Source organism: Aythya fuligula, chromosome 11 (assembly GCF_009819795.1).
Source record: "Aythya fuligula isolate bAytFul2 chromosome 11, bAytFul2.pri, whole genome shotgun sequence".
Classification (NCBI taxonomy): Eukaryota; Metazoa; Chordata; class Aves; order Anseriformes; family Anatidae; genus Aythya; species Aythya fuligula.
Window position 1 is genome coordinate 1927081 of NC_045569.1, and position 19222 is coordinate 1946302.

A 19222-nucleotide genomic window follows, 5' to 3' on the forward strand; every position below is an offset into this window, starting at 1 on the left:
TAGGAACCTGTTGTTTATGGAGTAGAGAAACTCTATCTTGAATTACTCTTTCTGTATTACAGAAATACTATTTCCAGGCATCATTTTCTCTCTCTCTCTCTCTTTTTTTTTTTTTTTTTTTTTTTTTTTGTGGGATTGCACACTTTTGATCAGCGCTCAGCCAGAAGCCAGGCAACTCGCCACCGCTGCTGAGGAGAGCCTGAGGGCTCATCTGGGCCCAGCTGCCTGCTGGGCTCTGCAGGTCCCATGGCCTGCTCAGGGGCCCCGAGGACACGAAGAGAAGTGCCTTGGGTAGTCTGGGAGTGCAACTAGAGGTTGAGGTCTTGTTTGGGTTTAGTTTAGTGTTGGGGGCTGAGCAGTGTGCCCTCAGGGTGCTCCAGGTGGGAAGAGAGCTCTGAAGAAGCGTCTTCATGGCTGAGACCTGTCCCTGCTGTGTGGCAGGCAAGGAGAGGAGCGGAGGAGGCCTGTCCCGGGCAGCCTTTGTTGTGGTTAATGGTGGTGCTGAAATCTTCCCTGTGGGAATGTGCTTGTTTGGAACAGGGGAGACTGGGTAGGGGGCTCTTCTGAGCTACGTCCGTCGTATGGCAACGGGTGCTGCGCTGCGTGCCAGTGCAGTTGGGGTTCCTGTGAGGAGAGGCCCTGTGGGTCCATCCTGAGGGCTGCTGGCCTGAGCTGTGGGGCTTGACTGAAACGTGCCTGTGTGGCTGCTCCTGTCTGAGGCGAAAGGTGTGGTGGTGGGTTTCTGCCCCCCTCCTGTTCCTTCTGGCTGGCAGAGAGCTGCTTCTAATACCCTTCTGCATGGCTTTGCCAGTCAGGAAGCCTACGTGTGAATGGCATCACTGATATCCTGTTGTTTTTTTCATGGAAGTCCTTCATCCTGTGAGCATGGTAGTGCTCCTGGGAAGCGTGAGGTGAAGTACAGCTGTTGGGAGCTTTACTGGCCTCATGTGGGAGCTGGAACCTGTGTTTATTGTGCAAGGAAAGCTGTATTTCTGACCTGTTTAATAAAATGTGCTAGTCCTGGGGGCTGGATAAGTGGTATTAAAATTGTAAATCTTCAGCAGGAAAAGTTTTTTTTTTTTTTTTTTTTTTTTTCTGAAAGGTTACAAAAACACACCTGGGCCTTAAGCTGGAATCTCTAGAAGAAAAGTTTCTTCTGGCTCTGGTAATGCCCTACTGCCCTACTACAATTAACTGAAAACAGTATAAATTAATATCTAAGCAATAGATGTAAATCCCCATTTTAAAAATACAGAAAGAGCTAAAACTAACTCAGCAGTCTCCACGAGAATGAATGCTTTCTTTACTCTCAACTTTCCCTTCTTCTTGGGAATTTGTGTGCCACTACACCGGATCAGAGCTGGAGACATTCTGAATGAGTCTGCTGGATGGAAATTCCTGCAAGCTCTAGGGACATACTAATTCCTGACTAGTTTTGAACTTGTATTTCCAGGGCTTTTAGGCGCTTATTTCTAGTGTTAAATTTTGAAGCAATATTGAAAGCTAGTTACTGTATTGCAGGAAGTTTTCTCTTAATTTGAGCAAGCAATAAACTATACAGGTGAATTGATGAACAGGTAACATCTGTCACAGCAGGGATGCAGCAATTCTTTACTGAAGAGTTTTGTGAAGCTTCTTAAATAATTGAGGGGAAAAAAATCCAGGATGATTAACAAGAAGTTGCTCACATATTAACTACAGGGTGAAGAATGAATGCAGTTTGCATTCAGCATTCCTGAGCTTCAGGTGAGATCAATTTGCGGACCTGAATGCTGACATCTTAGAATAGTGAATGCTTACTATTAGTCAGTTACTTACTATTACTTAGAATTAGTGAAGGCTTTTTATTAACTTTAATGAAAGGTTTTGGTTGACTGCACAAGTAGATCAAATAGTTTTTAGGAGTCTCATTAGTAGTAAATAACAGTAAACTCTTGGGTTAAGAAATGACTTCATGTGTGTAAGGGAAGAGGCAAGGGTGGAGCTTTGTATATAGTAAAGGAGCACATTTGCCCTAAAATTAACATCTAAAAGCTCATGTAATTAGATAAACCATTCTTCACAAAAAAAGTCTAGAACCAAGCTGACTTCATAATGAACAAACATTGAAATTTATTTATTAAATTAAAACCACACAATGTAACTGCACACAAGAACACACAACTGATATTTCAATGCTTTATCTTACAAAAGAAAAATCTCTTGCTGTAACGCTTCCCTTTTACTAGCCAATGTTTGTAGACAGCTCTTTAGTAGTAAAGGCTTTAACTAATGAAAACAAGCCAGACTCCCCTTCCTAGAAATAAAGGATGTTCTTATAACCACCCAGACACGTACAGTTCAGAGGCAAGTTCTGCAGCCCTGCAGTAGACACAACTTCCACAGCAAGCTTGCCTGTGTCTGCAGAATAAGTAAACTTCCACTTGTGGTTTTGTCATTTACAAGCAAACTTACTTAACATCTTAAATACTTAAACCAAATTTCACTTTAACGAGTATTTACAAAATCTTTACTAAAGATCAACATCCTGCATAAAGGGTGACCTCAAGGATATATTGTTGCTACCATGCTACAGTTTGCACAGAAGGGGTATAAAGGCCATTGCTAGTTTTGGAAGGCTTAAACCCTTTGTTCATATAGCATAAGGACATTAACCTATGGAAGGCAGAAGAGGTCATAATTTCAGTGCAATTACCCATTCATGACTTGTATAAAGTACAACATGATGATGAGTCCAAAAGACTTTTTTGAATTATTGACCATTTAGTTCTGTAAGAACTGATTTCATGGAAAGTTTTCAGGCCATCGCATCTGTCTTCTAGTGGTGATATGAAGAAGTTGCATAGGGACCTTCCTCATTCTCCTCCTCTCTAGAAAGGAAATGATCATAATCATCAGATCAGGGACAGATATCATGCCTCAACAATACAAATTTATTAAAATGTGAACAACTACTTTTCCTAATGGATCAAACATGCCTGGAATTCTCATTACTTTCAAGAACAGAAGGCTAAAAGTAAGTAAAGCTGTAAAGGTTCCACAACATCAGGATGTTTAGAGCTTAACTATTTGTGGTATTATCGATTTGGCACTATTATAAAGGATAAGCAAGTAGAGAGCATGCTGGAATTCTATTTTTCTATCTATTCTGTTCTCCCATTTCTCTTCAAAAATAGTATTTCAATCCTACATTTGCTTAAAGCCTTTTGAGTGGCAGAGGATGCAGATGGGCAAACTAGGCAATAAGGGGAGTGATCCATCAGTTGTATCTGTATCTGTCTTAATGCTGCAAGGATTTTCCCTGAGTGGATTTGTTAATATATTCTCCCTGTGCATCACTCAATATTGAGACTGATCACTTGGAATTTCTTAGTGGGAAATAGTTGCCTACAAGCTCTAGTGTGATGACTGGATAAACCACAGTAGTATTGCTATTAAAAATCCTCAGGAAACATCAGTCTGCTTACTGTTTACTTAACAATACCGCCCCTTTAAAAAAGTGTTCATATATACAATGCAGTGCAGCAACTGGTACTAATATGAACATGTGAAGTACTACAAAGACCATCATTTTCTAGTAGTAGATCTTTAAGGATAGGTTCAGTAACATAATTTAGAAGCTGCTGTCAATTCTAGCATGTTGGTGAGGACTGAAAGACTTCAGTTGTTGTACTGTGAGCTTCCAAGGATTTATTATTCTTAATGCTGTATATGCCTGCATACAAAGGTACTGTTACTCAAATAACCTAATAATGGTACAGGGTACACTATGCGCTTCAATCACGTTCCAAATGCCATCATGCTGACTTTTTCCTGCTAACTTCTAAACACCATTAACTACTGCTTAAATTTTGTATACTCCCCTAGAATACAAATGGGATAAAGCATGGAGTAACCAAGCAGCTGAATAACTTGTTCTCATTTTCACAATCTTCGTCTTTTCCTGAGTAGTCCAGAAAACAAACAAACAAACAAAAACAAACAAACAACAACAAAAAAACTTAATCCAAAGATATTTCTTGAATTGAAACAACTTGTCAAAAAATTAAACCTCCCAGAAAATAAGGTTTTGAGTTAAACTTGCAATTATTGCAGGGATATGTGTGACAGCAATACTAGAAAATTAGCCTATCAAAGTAGCAGAACAACTACAATCTAAGCTGTTCATACCTACTGCTGCTGTGAAATACATACTTAAACTATGGGCTCACATGGCAGTCTTCAATACAGGGCAGAAGACTAGCATTTGGGTCACAGCCAACTTTGTGGGGTTTCTGTATGTGGTGGGATGTAAGAATTATGTAGTGGGTGACTGTGCTTGAAGATAAGCAAAGTCGTGACTTGCTGTAATGTGCAGAATAAACTTCTAACCAAGGCTCAGGAATGCTGCAGTTGGCAAGACAGCTTCTAGCATTCTGTCCCAGGCTGCAGTGCTTTGCTAAGCAAAGAGGTTGACAACACGTTACTCCAAACCATGGTAATGGTCAGGAAGTACGACTACTGTAGATCTTCAGAGTTGTACGTAGCAAATACAGCTTATTTCAAATAGTCTAAAACCAAGCTAAGCTTTATATGAAGTAAGATTACATAGTAGCTTTGGTCCATTGTCCACAAGCAGCGAAATAGCAGTGTGTGTATATGTTTAATGACTGAAAATTCCTTTACTTTTAAGATGCTTAAAATAGTGAAGTGGTAAATCACTGTAACATTCCCCTTGAGGCAGAGGGAAAGGAACAGCAAAGAATTACAATGTTTTATAGTTCTATCTCTTCCTGAATGCTGCTGCCACTTGGCCCAGCAGGATGCAAGCACAGAAAAATGCCTACTGCAAGCTATTGTATGCATCAGGCCACAATAACAAATGCTAACCACCACTTTCGTAAGACTGAGCATGCTTGTGACTGAACAAGGAAATTTAAATCCAATCCTTAGATGCTTCTAGCATCCAAACCAAGGCAGCAATAAGAGCTCAGCTTCTGGAAATGTGAGTCTCCACAGGTACTGTCCTTTATTGAGGTATCTCTTTCGTGAGCTGATGGCTAATGATGGTGGACAATTATTGGATAAATTAACTGAACTTGTTGAAGCATTTAAAACTTATAATACTGTATTCTTTTCTAGGCTCAGTTCTAGGCAACAAAGCTGGTGACAACATAAGGTTCTGTTCCAGTGCTGCATGCCATTTAATTATATTGCCTTATATAAGCACTGATGATTAGAGAGGCTCTATTCAATTACACGGTTTTCAAAATCAGTCACTGAAAAATGCAATTGCATAAAAGTGTAACCTGTCCCAGAGGCATACACTTGGCCTTAGTGTTCTAGCCTATCACACTCTGAAATCCTAAGTACCGTACAAAGAGCTTGCATTAGATCTCTGGTGTTCTGTCTGATATAATAAGCATCACTAAACTCAATTTCAGTTTCAGCATCCTGAAACATATCCAATAGCATTTTGGGCAAAACGAAGCACTAGCATTTTCTCAAGCTACTAACTTGTGTGCCGTGTGTGGAACAAAACTAGTATCTTCCATAATATGCAAATAGAAGAGGTCTCTAAGTATGTTACAAACAACCTGTGCATTTTTTTGTCTATTATAAAAATACTGTCCAAAACAAAAACAGGGCTTCCTGTCTCAGGCTGCTCACCTAGGGCTGTATCTTGAATAAATCTGCTTGCTGCGGGGATTTATTAAACAATGACTTCTTGGTCAGTGAAACTCCAGCAGAAGTAGTAGTATGTGTAGGTCTAGATGTATTTTTCCATAAACTATCTAAGAGCAAAACACAGTTAGCACAAACTGAGTAGATTACATTCTATGATCTCTAGCACTTGTCTGCTTGCATGGCTATTAAAGCTTAACTTATCTAAATCTACAACTGTGTGCTCCTCACTCTTTTTACCTAACAGTGAGAGGCTTTTGTTGGGATGAAGTTAACTTCAGAAGTTAATACACTACGTTCCTTTGAGAGTACTGAAAAAAAGTAACTTCAAGGGTTATAATTAAAGAACAATTCACCACCTTTGTAGCACTGGACTGTTGCTGAAATAGATACCTGTACCTAAGACAGATACCAGGTAAATGTGATCAGAATTGGTGCATGTATGTGCTTGCATTCTTGGTGACTTTAAGGCAGACCAAAGTAAAGAGCCATGTGAGATGTCATAACATCTGTCAAATCAGGCTGACCGGTATGGTGAGATGTTATGACTTCAAGTTTTGGAGCAGATTTTAAAAAACCACAAGCAGAAGCAGATGTTCTTGGTAATGTAACTTGTCCTCCTGCATTCCTTGTTCCTGGGAAGGAAACTTTGTACTGGACCCTCGCTTCCTACACTATAAGTTAAGTAGTACAGGAAGTGGATATTGGTAGAGGTGTGCTGCCTGTGCAGTGTCATTTTCACCATATAGACTTTGCCACAGCATGAGCAGAGCCAAAGTGAATTTTCTTCTGCAAACTTTGTTGAAGGGATGTTAAAAACAACTGCCTTCCTCCAACAGGGACCACAGTTCAATTTCACTCACCTTAACTGCTGGGTCAACATCTACTCTAATGGATGTTAGATACACATCTAATGATCTGAGAGTCAGCAGCAGCGCATATTTTCATAGGAATGCTCTCCATGGTTTCAAATATAATAGTGTAAATGAAAGAGTTTGAAGGAAGAGGGATTTGAGGTACAACAGCACTTTTCTTTCATGTGATCCAGTCAAAACAAAGTAAGTGTGCTAGCAAAATGTAACACTAAAAGCTGTCCAGCCTTCCCTGAGAGAGCAGCTCTAAATTGCTGCTGTTCGATGGGAAGCGATGGGAAGCTGTATATGGAGTACAGTAGATAACAAATTGCATTCTTCAGTTGTCTTACAGGATATTTTTCCCAAATGAGGCATATCTAACTGCTAAATCTGATGTACTGTTTCCCATCAAGTTTTTGTCTGTTGAACTTAGTTCAAGTTGATGAAATGACCCTTTACCTTTTTGAAAAAAACGGGGCTATACTCAACAGATTTGGTCCTGAAAGGTATCGTTATTTGAAGTGAACTGGAATGATGGAAGAAGCTTTGTACCAAACAACTTTCTGAAGGAGAAGTATGTATCTGCCGGCATAACCTCTTTCCAGCTCTCCACGCGAACAGAAGAAGTGTGAGGTCCCTGCACTCACACCAAACTGGGTGTGCTTAAATAGTGCTCACTTACATCGCGAGACACTTTGGAGAATATTGGCCTTCGAGCTTTCATAGGATGCTATTGCAATTCTATGAACAACATACACGGAGGCAGCCTTTAACTGCCATGTCAAGGCATCTGCTAGTGGTGCACTGTAATTAGATCTTGTGCACGATGATTGCATAGACTTGCTCTTGACAAAACTACAAGTGCTATCTGAGATACTCCACAGAGAGGGTCCAGCTTAGACTAAAAAGCCTTCAGGATGAAATTAAGATGCTTAATACTAAAAGTGGCATTTACCTGACACTGTCATCTTTTAGTTTTCTGGCTGCTTGTTTGGATAACTTAATCTGCAAGTCCAATCTCTGTAGAAAATCTTTGGCAGACAGTTCTTCTGGTGCAGTGGGCTGATTGTCAGGTTCTTGAGGACTGGGAGAAGAACTACTTTCTTCCTGAACCGTCACTGGGCCTTCTTCACAAGAAGGGGAGCTGTCAACAGTTTCATTCTCAGGAGACTCCAGTGAATTAAGTCCATTGAACAGTAATGGTTTCTCTGATATAACAGGAATATTCAGGGTTTTCCTCAGAAATATACAGTCATTAGTGAACAGTTTATTTGCCCTCTTTATTTGTTCCATCTGAAAAAGATAGGAAAAATGTAAATTATTAGGTTTTGGCAAAGTATAAAATGCCACCTTCCTGAAGTACTACAGTAACCTTTAGTTAGAATAAGACTATACTTTTGCAATGGCTTCATTAAAGGATTTTTTTGCATTCAGAGACTTCAGAGTGGATAGTAAATCTTAGCCTTGTTAACTCAGCGTTTTAGTTTCTTCCTTGCATATAGACTTGATTCCATTGTATTGGTCTTCCCAGAAGTCTTGTACTAGCTGAAGACGCATTTCTGGAATAGTCTTCCAATCTCTGTACAGGCTCACGTGAATAACTTACCAAAAACAAAACAAACAAAAAAAACCACACCACAATTATATGGCAAAAGCACTGCTGGTTTGGTTTACATTAGAGTAAGGCTCAGCACTGCTAGCAGCTGCTATAATTGAACTACTTCAAAAAGCATGGATAAACAAGGGGGAATGGTTACCTTGAGCATCCTAGGACTCGCTGTTTTTTAACAGTGAGCACCACAGATGTTGGAAGAGCTGGATACGCTTCATCCATACTACTCTGTATCCACAGCTGATGCAATGCATTCAGACTCAGCTGAAGTCCTGACTTTCTGTGAGGAGTCAGGCAGTGAAAGGGAGGGGAGATTCTAAACAATTTTGGATACAGTTGCATAGACTACATGCTGCGTCTGTCCAGTAAGCTGATTCTACAGCACGATTAACAAGCTCTTGTGTGTCATAATGCATCTTAACAGCTGCTGCATAACTTAAATACTACTTTGGCAACTTTTAGCCACAATGCTCCAAAGCCTACTCATCAGCAAATGCTACCTCAGGACAGAAGCAAGAATTCATTAGATGCATCTCTCTCAGTACTAATGTACGAAGACCTGATTGTTCCATACTTAATGCTATTTTTAATAGCATCTCAGGTTGTTCTACAAAGAAAAAGCCCCAGCTGGAGTTCATACTGCTTCCCTACTAAGAATATTAAGTTCTTACTCATCAAATTTTCTTCCAAGTCAGTACGTTAATGGCATGGTTAGATTTAATAGCTGAGTAACATCCAGTGTCAGAAACTCGTCAAGTAAGAAAAGCTCATTACTGTCCCAGCTCCTGAAGACTGGAGACTATTTTTGGTGAACCTTGCGTAGTTTAGAGCCTGTTTAAGTTTCCTCCCAAGCAGAGTACCATCTGAAGGCCAATAAGAAAGCTACGTGACTTAGTAACAAAATCAATAATGGCCATCAGATGCAAGTTTAAATGCCTATTTTCAGAATTTCTGAAAGTCAGTGCCCTTCTTGATTGTTATCAAAATAATTTAAAATGACAGCTGGAGCTCTTCTCAATTAAAAATACATTATAAGATTAAAAATATCTATTTTCAACTCCAGTTCTCTTATCAATGGGACTAGGAAGCTGATGCTTCAGAAGCTGATAAATAATGCACTGTACTGCTCTTCTCTATCCTACTGCACTGTAATTCCACCTCTGGTTCATTCTTCCTGGAATATCTTTTACGTACTATCTGGTGGCATTCTGCACTAAGTAACAGTGAAATAGGAAATATGTCTCTAAAGAATGCCCTTTGCAATCCTGAACATGTTACTTGATAGTGTGCAATATATTCTACTCTTTCTCCAACTCTGACTCATACATTCAGAGGTGCATTGCCTAAGTAGCAGGTAGTTTACCTAGTGCTAGGAAAACTCAACTGATTTGTTAGCTGCAGACCTATAATAAGAAATATTGCTCTTAATACTGTAACTGAAAATGCACTAATGCATAAACTGGTGCTGAATTCACCCAAACCACTTCCACTGACAGTGAAACAAGTAGTCCTCATCCTTCTCCCCCACTAGAAGGGATACCTTTGTATGATGGATACAGTACTGTAAGTGAACCACAAATACATGTATGATACTAAGCATGTGAGCTATTAATTCCAGAGTTAATTTACCCAAGAGTTCAAAGAAGATCTAATAAACATCACACGAAATTAATGATATCTGGGGGGAGAAGGGCAGCAGAAGCTGAGGCCAAACAAAGCACAGTGATCTCCCTCTGTCCAACGTGATATTTTCATGCATCTTACATTGCCTATACTGATGTCAACTCAGGCACTGGACAAGGATGTCTTTTGCTACGCAGTAATTCCCTCTGAGGAAAAGCACATGGGGATGCTTCTAAAACCAGTAATGCTGGAAGTAATGTCAGCCCAAGATAATTCTGATGTTCCACAGTCCAGCAACTCTCACTTTCAGATAAGCGTACAGGACATAGGAAGCAAGAGTAATGGCTCCTTAGAGGAAGCCAGTCCTTGTCATTGCGTGAATGTGTAAGATTCTTCATTTTGTTTAATGCAAACATGTCTGTATGCATTCATGCCCAGGACTGAAACCATCAAGGCAATAACAAATGTCTAACTTGGCAGTACCCATAGGTTAAGCTGACATGGAATCTCCCTTTCTCAGTTTCAGTCTAATGATGCCGTTCCCCAAGCAGAATACTGACAACACAAAATCAAACAACATAAGAGATCTTCAAAGCCAGCATTCATATGTTAATTGCATCAATAGCACAGCAGAAGTTTATTAACTTTGTTCGCATGATGGGTTTATGGTTTGCAAGTTAAACACTTAAGACTGGTCATCTACAACTTTAATTTAGCTGAACTTGTAGAGTGTTTAGAAATGCCATTTTTGAAACTATTTTGTGATTCATGCATATATTTTTCACTTGCTGCACAGTGCAAATACTTGTGTTTTGTTCTTCTTTCAGAAGTGTAAATATTTAGGCCAGAGATTATCCATCATGGAAAGTGTTCCCAAAAAGTAGTAATAATAATAAAAAAAAAAAAAAAAAAGCAGCAAGGGTCACTTTGCTCTGCCTCAGTACTAAGAAAACCTTTGTTTTGATGTAGACCGCTGGTAAATTCAAAACGCCACTAACTCTGTCAACAACATTTGGTTAAGCTACTTTCTATTTCTTCCCTTAAACACTCCTTTCACGATGAAGGCTGAGTGCTGCCGAAGGCTGCTGAACCTGGAAGGCCCGCGCAGATCTTCCAGAGCCAGAGGAGGCCACGAAACCCGCCCCAGGCAGCGCCTCCCCGTTCCGCGCCGCGATCGATCTTCCTCGGGAACGGGCCCAGCCGCGCGGCGCTCCCTGCAGGGGCACGGCCGGGCCCTCCCGGCGCCTTCAGGAGCGAGGTGCCGCGGGCACCGAGAGCGGCGGCGGCGGCGGCTGAACGGCGGCCCCGGGGCCCGGCCGCCGCCCCGCCCCGCCCCGCCCGGCCCCGCCCCGCCCCGTCCCGCCGCGGCCTTACCGTGACGCCGTACTTGAGGGCGATGCCCTGCAGCGTGTCCCCGGCGCTCAGGCGGTGCTCCACGTAGCGCTCGGCCAGCGGCGCCGCCACGCTCGCCGTGCTGCCGTACGAGCGGGCCTTGGTGCGGGCCAGCCGCTGCGACAGCTCGGCCTCCGACTCCGGCCCGCCCGGCGGCTCCTCCCGCAGCGACTCGGCCATGCTCCCGCCGCCCCCTCAGCGCCCCGCGCCCCGCCGCCCGCCGGCCATGGCGCGGGGCCCGCGCGCGCCCCCCCCCCCCCTCAGCCGCCACCCGCCCGGTAACGGCGGCAGCGGCACGGGGCGGGCTGGGGCCGGCCCGCCCTCAGCTGCGCCGCGAGCCGCACGGCGCCTGCGCGGGGGCGGCTGAGGCGGGGCGGGAGCCGCGAGGGGAGCGGGAGGGCGGCGGGGGGACGGGGGGGGTCCCACACGGGGGCGGTGCCCGGGTCTGCTGTCAGCGCTCGTTGCCTAGAAACCTGCGCACAGAGGTTCTTCGGCAGCTGGGCCCTCGTGAAGTGATGGGCTTCATAACACAGGGCGTGGGCTGTGTACGTGGTGCCCGTGTGCGCGCACGCAGGGTACCCAAATACCAGGGCCATACAGATACGCAGGGTACCCAAATGCCAGGGCCACACACACACATACGCGGAGTACCCAAATACACGGCATGCCCTGTGCAGCCCTCTCAGGGTAGCTGGATGAGAGCAGGGCTTCTGGGCCGGCTGCCCTCCAGGTCTCAAGCCACCGTGATACTGGGAAGCGGTGGGCAACAAATGCCATGGTGCATTTCTCTTCTGGAAGCTCCTAGAAAGGCAGACCTGGCCAAACAAAAGATATGTAAGAGCTTAATTGGTTTATGTGCTAACATCAGCATTCCTTGGTGCAGTGTGTATCCACATAATTATTTATGGATATTTATGTCAGCTGACAATATCTAGCCATGGCTTTTAATTGGGTTGTGTTCACTGACTGTGTCATAGTCTCTTGAAGGAATAAATGCAGAAATGAACAGAAATGAATGATCTGACAAAGGCTGTTAATCTGGCCACAAGTTTCCATGCATGTGTCAAAGCAGCCCTGAGAGATGCACTGGTTACTGGTAAGAACTGACACAGCAGCACCTCACCATCACATGAGAGAAGCCGGTGTGACAATCCCAGTGTCTAAACACACAACTGCAGGCAACATGTGGATAGAACAGAAATTGGTTGCAAAAGTGGCTAGCTTTAAGTTTTCTGCAGCTATAAAGCATATTTGGGAAGTTGTAGGCTACCTTGGGATATCCAGTTGAGGCTATACCGGCTCTGTAAAGAGCACCAGATTAATTGTAACCTCTGTGCTTTCAGTTCCTTCGGAAACTCGTCAGCCTGCTGAGCTGCATCAGCTTTCAGCTGCGGCCCACCCAGCGGGAGAGCTGAAGAACTGCAGGGCAGCCTTGTTAAAAAACTGCTCAGTGCAGCCATGGCTCAGCCTCAGCCTCTGACAGCCCATCAGCAGAAGCTACGAACATCTGGATGCCTGCCCGGAGATGGAATTACCCTGACCAGTTACTTCAGCTAAGCAGCTTTTAGCACAGGGGAGCTGAAATTCAATAAAATGAAAATGCCATTTGGTGTTACTGATACAGTGAGTTGAATGTGTAATGTCAGTTTGAAAATACACTGTATGGGTGTAGTAATATACTGTGCTCTTCACATCAGCAATTCATAGAGATGTTTGTTTCTTACCCCTTAAATCCACAGTATGGCTGGGAGAACACTTGGGTTCGAGATGATGCTGAGATACTTGATTTGACTAGCTGTCTGCCTCTTCTCTAAGTAAAGTGAACACCCTTGGAAACAACAATAAAAGTTAAATATTTGAGCCAGAGCTTAAACTAGGAAGCCCATTTTTACCTACAAGCATTTCTTATATGCATTGAAAACAAGTTACAGAAGAAACTAGAAGTGGCTTACTGATGACTGTTTTTTAAGGAAGGAAAATGTTAGCAGTGAGAACAGGGTGTCCGTTCTACTGGGATGTCTTCATGTCTGTGACCTTGAGAAATCTGAGGGGAGTGCCAGCTTTCCCAGGGCTTTTTGGTTTGGGGTTGTTAGCTGCCCTGTCTGACCGTGGCTGAAGCTCACCAGCTTCCCAGTGTCATGCCAGCTGGGCCTGGAGTCAGTGCTGTAGTACAATTCTGCATTGTGCCTGTGCTGCCTGTTTGTTGGGTTGCCCTGTTTGATTCCAGACAAGGTAACGAGCTCCTCTGGCAGCCTGCAGGTCTTCGTTGATTACCCATCCCCAAAGGTTTGATGTAGGGTTACCAAAATCGACACATTAGAAATAACTCCTGCTGTAGCTTTGGGATTCTCATTTCCCATAGTATTGTTCTCCCCAGGTCAGCAGCTTACAGACATATCTGGGTATTTCCTGATGGATGGGGCTATGAGGCAATTAGAGCTTTAATTGCAGGGTTTAGTGCCTGGTCATGACCTCAGTTCAGCAAGGGAGTTTCTTGGCAGTACTGTCTGCTTCTTTCCTTCCTGTTCTCTTCTGCCCTTCCTGTTTCTGTGTTGCAGCCTCTGCCACCTGAGCTTCTAGTTTGAAGGAGCTGTACTTGACCAAACCTGTTTCTTGCACTAATCAGTAATTCTTTAGGTAATGCTTGCACTAAAGTCACGTAACTGGGGGGTTGGACTTGCTGCTCTAATCAAGTTTATATGGGATGGAGGAGTTCACTCCTGAGTCATTCTGAGCTTGTCTGCAGACATCATTGCCTCTATTACTCACTTCATGTTTGGGAGGTTATTGCTGCAGCTATAGCAGTTGGAAACATAGTTTTTTAAATGAAAGCTTTCACTTTGGACACCTCAACTAAGTACAGTGGAGCGTCTGCCTGACATAAGAGTTTCTTGGAGTTAAATCTGTGGAGAAGTGGAAACCTCTTTTTGCTTTTTCCCTGGGGACATATTCAGACCTAGATAATGGGCCCTGCATTCTTGTATAAAATCATTGTACAGGAATTGCCTATGGACAAACTATGTTTAACTACTGCTTTATAAGTATTGTAGCATTAGCTCAAAGGTAACTCTGGTAATGAGTAATGCATTCAGTTAGGGACTTCTGTCTCCTCTTGTCAATCTAAATTAGCTCTGAGGATGAATTTTCAGTAGAGCTTCATGATGAAACTTTAAGTAACCAACAGTATTTAAGTGTATGCAGTCCATTAACTGTCAGTTAGCATTGGGTATGTAGCTGCCATTTTATCTTTGAAAATCATCCATATCTAGGTCGGTAACTGCACAGTGGTTTTGATTTATTTACTTCAGTTTGTTGACCTATATAATGGTTAAAGCCAGGAATGTTCTAAAATAGAGATCAGTATCAACTGAGTCTACCTGGGGGGCAGCCTATACAACTTAATGGCCAAGTAGAGAAGACAATGTTTTTTAGTTAGGTAACCATTCTGTTAATGATCAGGTATTCATCAGCTGCTTTGTCAGTAAAGAAGCCTTGGGCCAAATCTACATTGCAAAGGGTTAAATGAAATAGAGCATCATCTAACTTCATTTATGAAGCAAGCTCAGACGTTACAACTTACAGGATTTGTACTGATGGAGGACAGGGTTGTTTTAACTTCAGGAACATTATACAGTCGTCTTCATGGGTTAAATATGTGGGCAGGATCACAGTAACTAGGACAGAATAAATGAAAATAAGGCTGCCCTTGGCAATGGGCCAAGCTGTGCTGCCCACCTCTGCTCATGTTGCAACCTCTGACCAAAAAAAATGGTGCAGTGTAGGACAAAGATCAGAGACAGATTCTGCCTTTAAAAATAATAGCCCTGGGTTCTGCAATTAATTGCAACACAGAGAAAAGGTCCTGTCTGAATTTCAAAGGGAAAGTAAGTTTGCCTGAACTGATGCACATTACTTAAACTGTTCACATATTCCGCATCAAAATAAGCCCATTATGTTGCAGTAGCAGCTGCGAGCCATTATTAATATTTAACACCCTTAGCAGGGGTTACTATGGGTTTCTATATTAAGGCTATAAGAGTGTTGCAATATGTGCTGTGAGTTTACATTCTCAGAGCTTTTTTGCCTTATTGTGTAAAGTGCCAGTGAAACCTTGTTTGTTCCCTTTCCCTACCATTTGCAGCAGCTGAATACCCGTCCCAGCTGCATGTTAGGTGCGTGATTACCTGTGGAAGGACCTTGCACTTCTTCATTGCCTCTAGTTTTTCTTGTACATCACTCGCCACTTAGGAATGTGAATGCTGCAAGTCCCGTGCTGATGGGAGCAACCTTGCACACGAAAGCATGTGAATGGTTTGGGTTGTGCTATTACAGACATGTTCCATTTTCTCCAAGCATGTGGCTTCTGGTGTCAGCTGCTGGAGAATGATACCAGCCAGCTTCCTCTTCCTAACTACATCTTATGACTGATTTTTGTTTATGACCTGTGCATGTTGAAAGGGCAGTCAGCCCCTGGGTGATTCATAGTTGTTCACACTGAAAATAGGTGGGGTGAATATGCAGGGTGGAATCACTGTTTGGCACACCTGTGAGGAGGCTGTCCATGGCTGTGTTCGACCTTGGGTTATGGGGCCAGGAGCCAGTACCCAGCAGAGCACTGCAGGCTTAGCAGACGGGGTTGCTGCTGACATTTCAGGAGTGTGGGACAGGCTATCCAATGACCCTGGAGGGAGAGCCACTGGCCCCAAACCTGTGTTCCTGTCCAGGTCTTTTTTAGCCTTTGTCAACTCTTCCTTTAGGTCATAAAGTCCTTGGAAATCAAGCTGTGTATAGCGCTGCCTGGCTAATAAATTGTCAGGCAGGAAAGTCAACAGCACAGGAGGAGGAAACATTTGGAGCAGCAGCATATGTCCATTAGCATCACAAGTGCTGTTCCCCACTGCAGTGACTGTTAGGGAGGCACCCAGGGGCACGAGCTGCTGTCCCTTGATGATGTCTGAGTTAAATGTGCTGTGTGCAGCTAAACCAGCAGCCTATGACCTTCTTTAACGCATGCCTTGCTGATTGTTATACATAACTTGCTGCTGCACACACAGATGGATACACATTGACTAACCTCTCCATACATCAATAAAAGCTCCCTTTCACATCGTGGTGGTTTTACCATGCTAGGCGGCTGAACACCACAACCACTCTCTCACTCCCCTTCCTTAGAAGAAGAGGGGAAAAAGTAAAGGAAAGAACAACTCACGGGTTGAGATAAGGATAATTTAATTAAAGGGAAAAAAATAATTATTAAGGAAAGATTATTATTAATGAAACAATTTAACTAAAGGGGTAAAAAAGGAAAAGGGAGGGGGAAAGGGAAAAAAAATAAAAGCTATGTGGAAGTGCAGAGGGAAAAAAAATTACTCTCTACTTCCCACAAGTGAGCAATGCTTGACCACATCCTTGAAGCAGGACCTCAACTCAAGTAGCCAGTTTTCAGGAGGACAGACATTTTTGCAACAAGAACCCACCCCTCCCCTCTTCTTCCTGTTTCCACCCTTTATTGCTGAGTGTGACACCACATGATATGGAATATCCCTTTGGTTGGTTTAGGTCAGCTGCCCTGGTGATGTTCCTTTCTCACTTTTTTGCCCACCCCCTAGGAGGGTTAGAGAGAGTCCTGATGCTGTGCCAGCGCTGCTTAGCAGCAGACACAACCCTGGTGGGATCCCACTGCTGTTCTAGCTACAAGTGCAGAGCACGGCACTGTATGGGCTGCTGCAGGGAAAGTTAACATCCCAGCCAGACCCAGTACACACATTTAGTCAGGCTATCAGTGACGGGAGATACTAGCAGCATACCTTTTGCCTCCCAAGGTGGCTCATAGATTCACAGTTAGCAATGCCTTGTGCTGCTTATCTGCATGAAGTTGTCACTGAAAACACGGAGCCAGAGCTGTGTGAGGACAACTTTTTGAGCAATTCCTGGATGGCTGTCTGTTTATCACTGGACCCCATGACACCATTTTTTGACTTCAATTTCCAGAGTGAAACTAATGTCAAAATTATTCTTGCATATAGCATTAGAAAGTTAGTCATCGCAGAGTACTTCAGCGTTTAACTTGGCTTCCATATGTTTCTATTCATACTGCTTTGCTTTTCTGTGCTAACTGCTTCTTCCCAGGTGCTTCCTCTGTTCACGTGCACCTGCACCCAACCGAGCCTTGTATGCAGCATCCTCACTGTCAGCCCACACAGATGAGTCTCTTGGTTATTTGTGTGCTGACTTAACATTTTCCTTCCGCCACTGAATTCAAATTCGGTACAATTAGTTGCTTTAGCATCTTAACTAAAAAAGCAATTAATACGATAGATCTGACAGTCACATGATAGTGGCACCTCCACTGGTGTGTAAATCAGCAATAAATGTAAGGAAGACAGCTCTGTGGTGAGGGAAAGCTGTGCAGAATGGCTGGAGGGCTGGTAATAAGGGAATCTTTCCTTGCCCCATTGCTTCTCTCTGAGTGGCTTTTTCAATCTGAGCATCTTTGGAGAATGTTTTATTGGAAAATCTGTAAACAGATGCCTCACCACAACAAATGTTTTATTTAGACAAAAACAACTTCTTAATATTCATTTGCCAGAGTAGGTGTTTTTTAGTGTCATTCTCTACCTCACTTGCTGAGGTAGCTTCAGTCACAGCTGAGCCAAAGGGAGCTTTCTTAATTAAAGGAGGAAATGCAGAGGAGAAGACTTGCTTATTATATATTGCAACTAGTTTTAGGCTTATTTTTTTACAGACAGATTTGTATAACCTGTTTCAACAGGTCAAGAATAACTTGTTAATTTTATATAGGCTTTTAACTTTGCTTAACTTTGCTGTAGTTCAGAAAGACTTAAAACCAAAAAGCCTTTCTAACCCTTCCCTCAGTCAGAGGGTTTTGTAAGGACTGTCTTCTACAGAAGTGTATCTGAAACTGATAGTCAGGGATCCAAATAAGTTGTCCAGAAATTCCCTAAGAACATGAATGAAGTTAGCAGATATCCAGAAATCCAGGTCAGCATATCAAGCTTTCCATCCCCATATGCTGCCTATTGAACTATGCCTGCTCTGCCTTACGCTTCCTTGCTGACCTTATTTCTCTCAAATGTCCATCCTCATCTTACTCTTCGATCATTTTTTTTGCTCTGTCATTGTCTTCAAAGAGGATCTGGCTTCAGCTCTGGACTAAACTTAGTGTGAGGCAGAAGCTGAACTACCAGTAGGCTTGGTTCCTTAGACAAACAGGATTTGGTGACTCAAGTGATAAAGAGTGCAACTCTTCTGAAACTTAAGCTGAATGTTTTCAGCCTCTCCCAGGTACACACCGCCTCTTAAGCCTGCAGAAATCCCACCAATGCCCTGCCCAAATGAAAGAAGATCTGGGGAAAGCATACAGATGTCTGCCCTTGCAGTGTGCTTGCAGGATATATGTGTCTGGCTTTGGGGTGGGAAGTGCTTATAAAGAACCGCAGCTGAAAATAAGAGGGATTTTTGTTTGCTTTTCCTATTTGCAAAGCTTAGCAATTGCCTTGGAAAGAACAGCTCTCATTAAGTTTTTGCTGTGAGTCTCTTCCAAAATTGCCAACCTTCACTGACTGCAGACAAGGCCCCAGACTACAGCTCCCAGGCCAAATGGATGGCAGTGATGAGGGTGCATTTGAAGCTGGGCAGCAAGTTTCTATTACAGGAGCTTTTTGCCCTCTGAGTTGTTTACTACTGTGTGTTTTCTTCCTGTGGGAATGCATTAATTGGGCCTAATCAGCCTTGTGGCTCATGTTATCACTCGGTGCCCAAAAGAGGAGTGTGTTTTTGGTGTGTGGCTATTTTTAGCTGGTGTAAATAGGGCACTAAACTAGCAGCGTTCATACTTCTTGTAACAGGCTTCTCATCCGGGGCAGTGAGGAGTCACTCCTAAAAATACTGTGATGGCGTTGTGGGAAGTGAGGTGTGGTGGCGGGCGAAGTGGATCCTCGTTTCACATGCTGACAGTTTCTGGGTGCTTCTCCTTAACTTTTAAGGCAATAATTATAACAGCAGTCCTCTGAGATGTGGTAGAGGGAATAGCTGGCGGATCTGAGTTAAAGCTAGC

General features: G+C 43.2%; 1 protein-coding gene across 2 annotated transcripts; it reads right to left on the reverse strand.

The window, feature by feature from the left end:
• Positions 1-2084: 2084 nt before the first annotated feature.
• On the reverse strand, positions 2085-11356 carry LYSMD2 (LysM domain containing 2). Of its 2 annotated transcripts, none has more exons than XM_032195155.1 (3): positions 11128-11356; positions 7474-7811; positions 2085-2870 (listed from the first exon to the last, which is right to left on the reverse strand). In XM_032195155.1, the coding sequence occupies exons 1-3, from the start codon at positions 11323-11325 to the stop codon at positions 2819-2821; spliced, it is 588 nt and encodes a 195-aa protein (XP_032051046.1). In that variant the 5' UTR covers positions 11326-11356; the 3' UTR covers positions 2085-2818. The 2 variants fall into 2 exon arrangements, with proteins under 2 accessions (XP_032051046.1, XP_032051047.1); XM_032195156.1 differs by lacking the exon at positions 2085-2870 and adding an exon at positions 2877-5774.
• Between the last annotated feature and the right edge of the window lie 7866 nt (positions 11357-19222).

Coding starts and splice junctions, on each gene's coding strand:
- LYSMD2 (XM_032195155.1), bottom strand. CDS start 11,325: ATGGCCGAGTCGCTGCGGGAGGAGCCGCCGGGCGGGCCGGAGTCGGAG. Junction 7,812..11,127: donor CCCTCAAGTACGGCGTCACG/GTAAGGCCGCGG, acceptor TATCTTTTTCAG/ATGGAACAAATAAAGAGGGC. Junction 2,871..7,473: donor CTAAAAGATGACAGTGTCAG/GTAAATGCCACT, acceptor TTTCCTTTCTAG/AGAGGAGGAGAATGAGGAAG.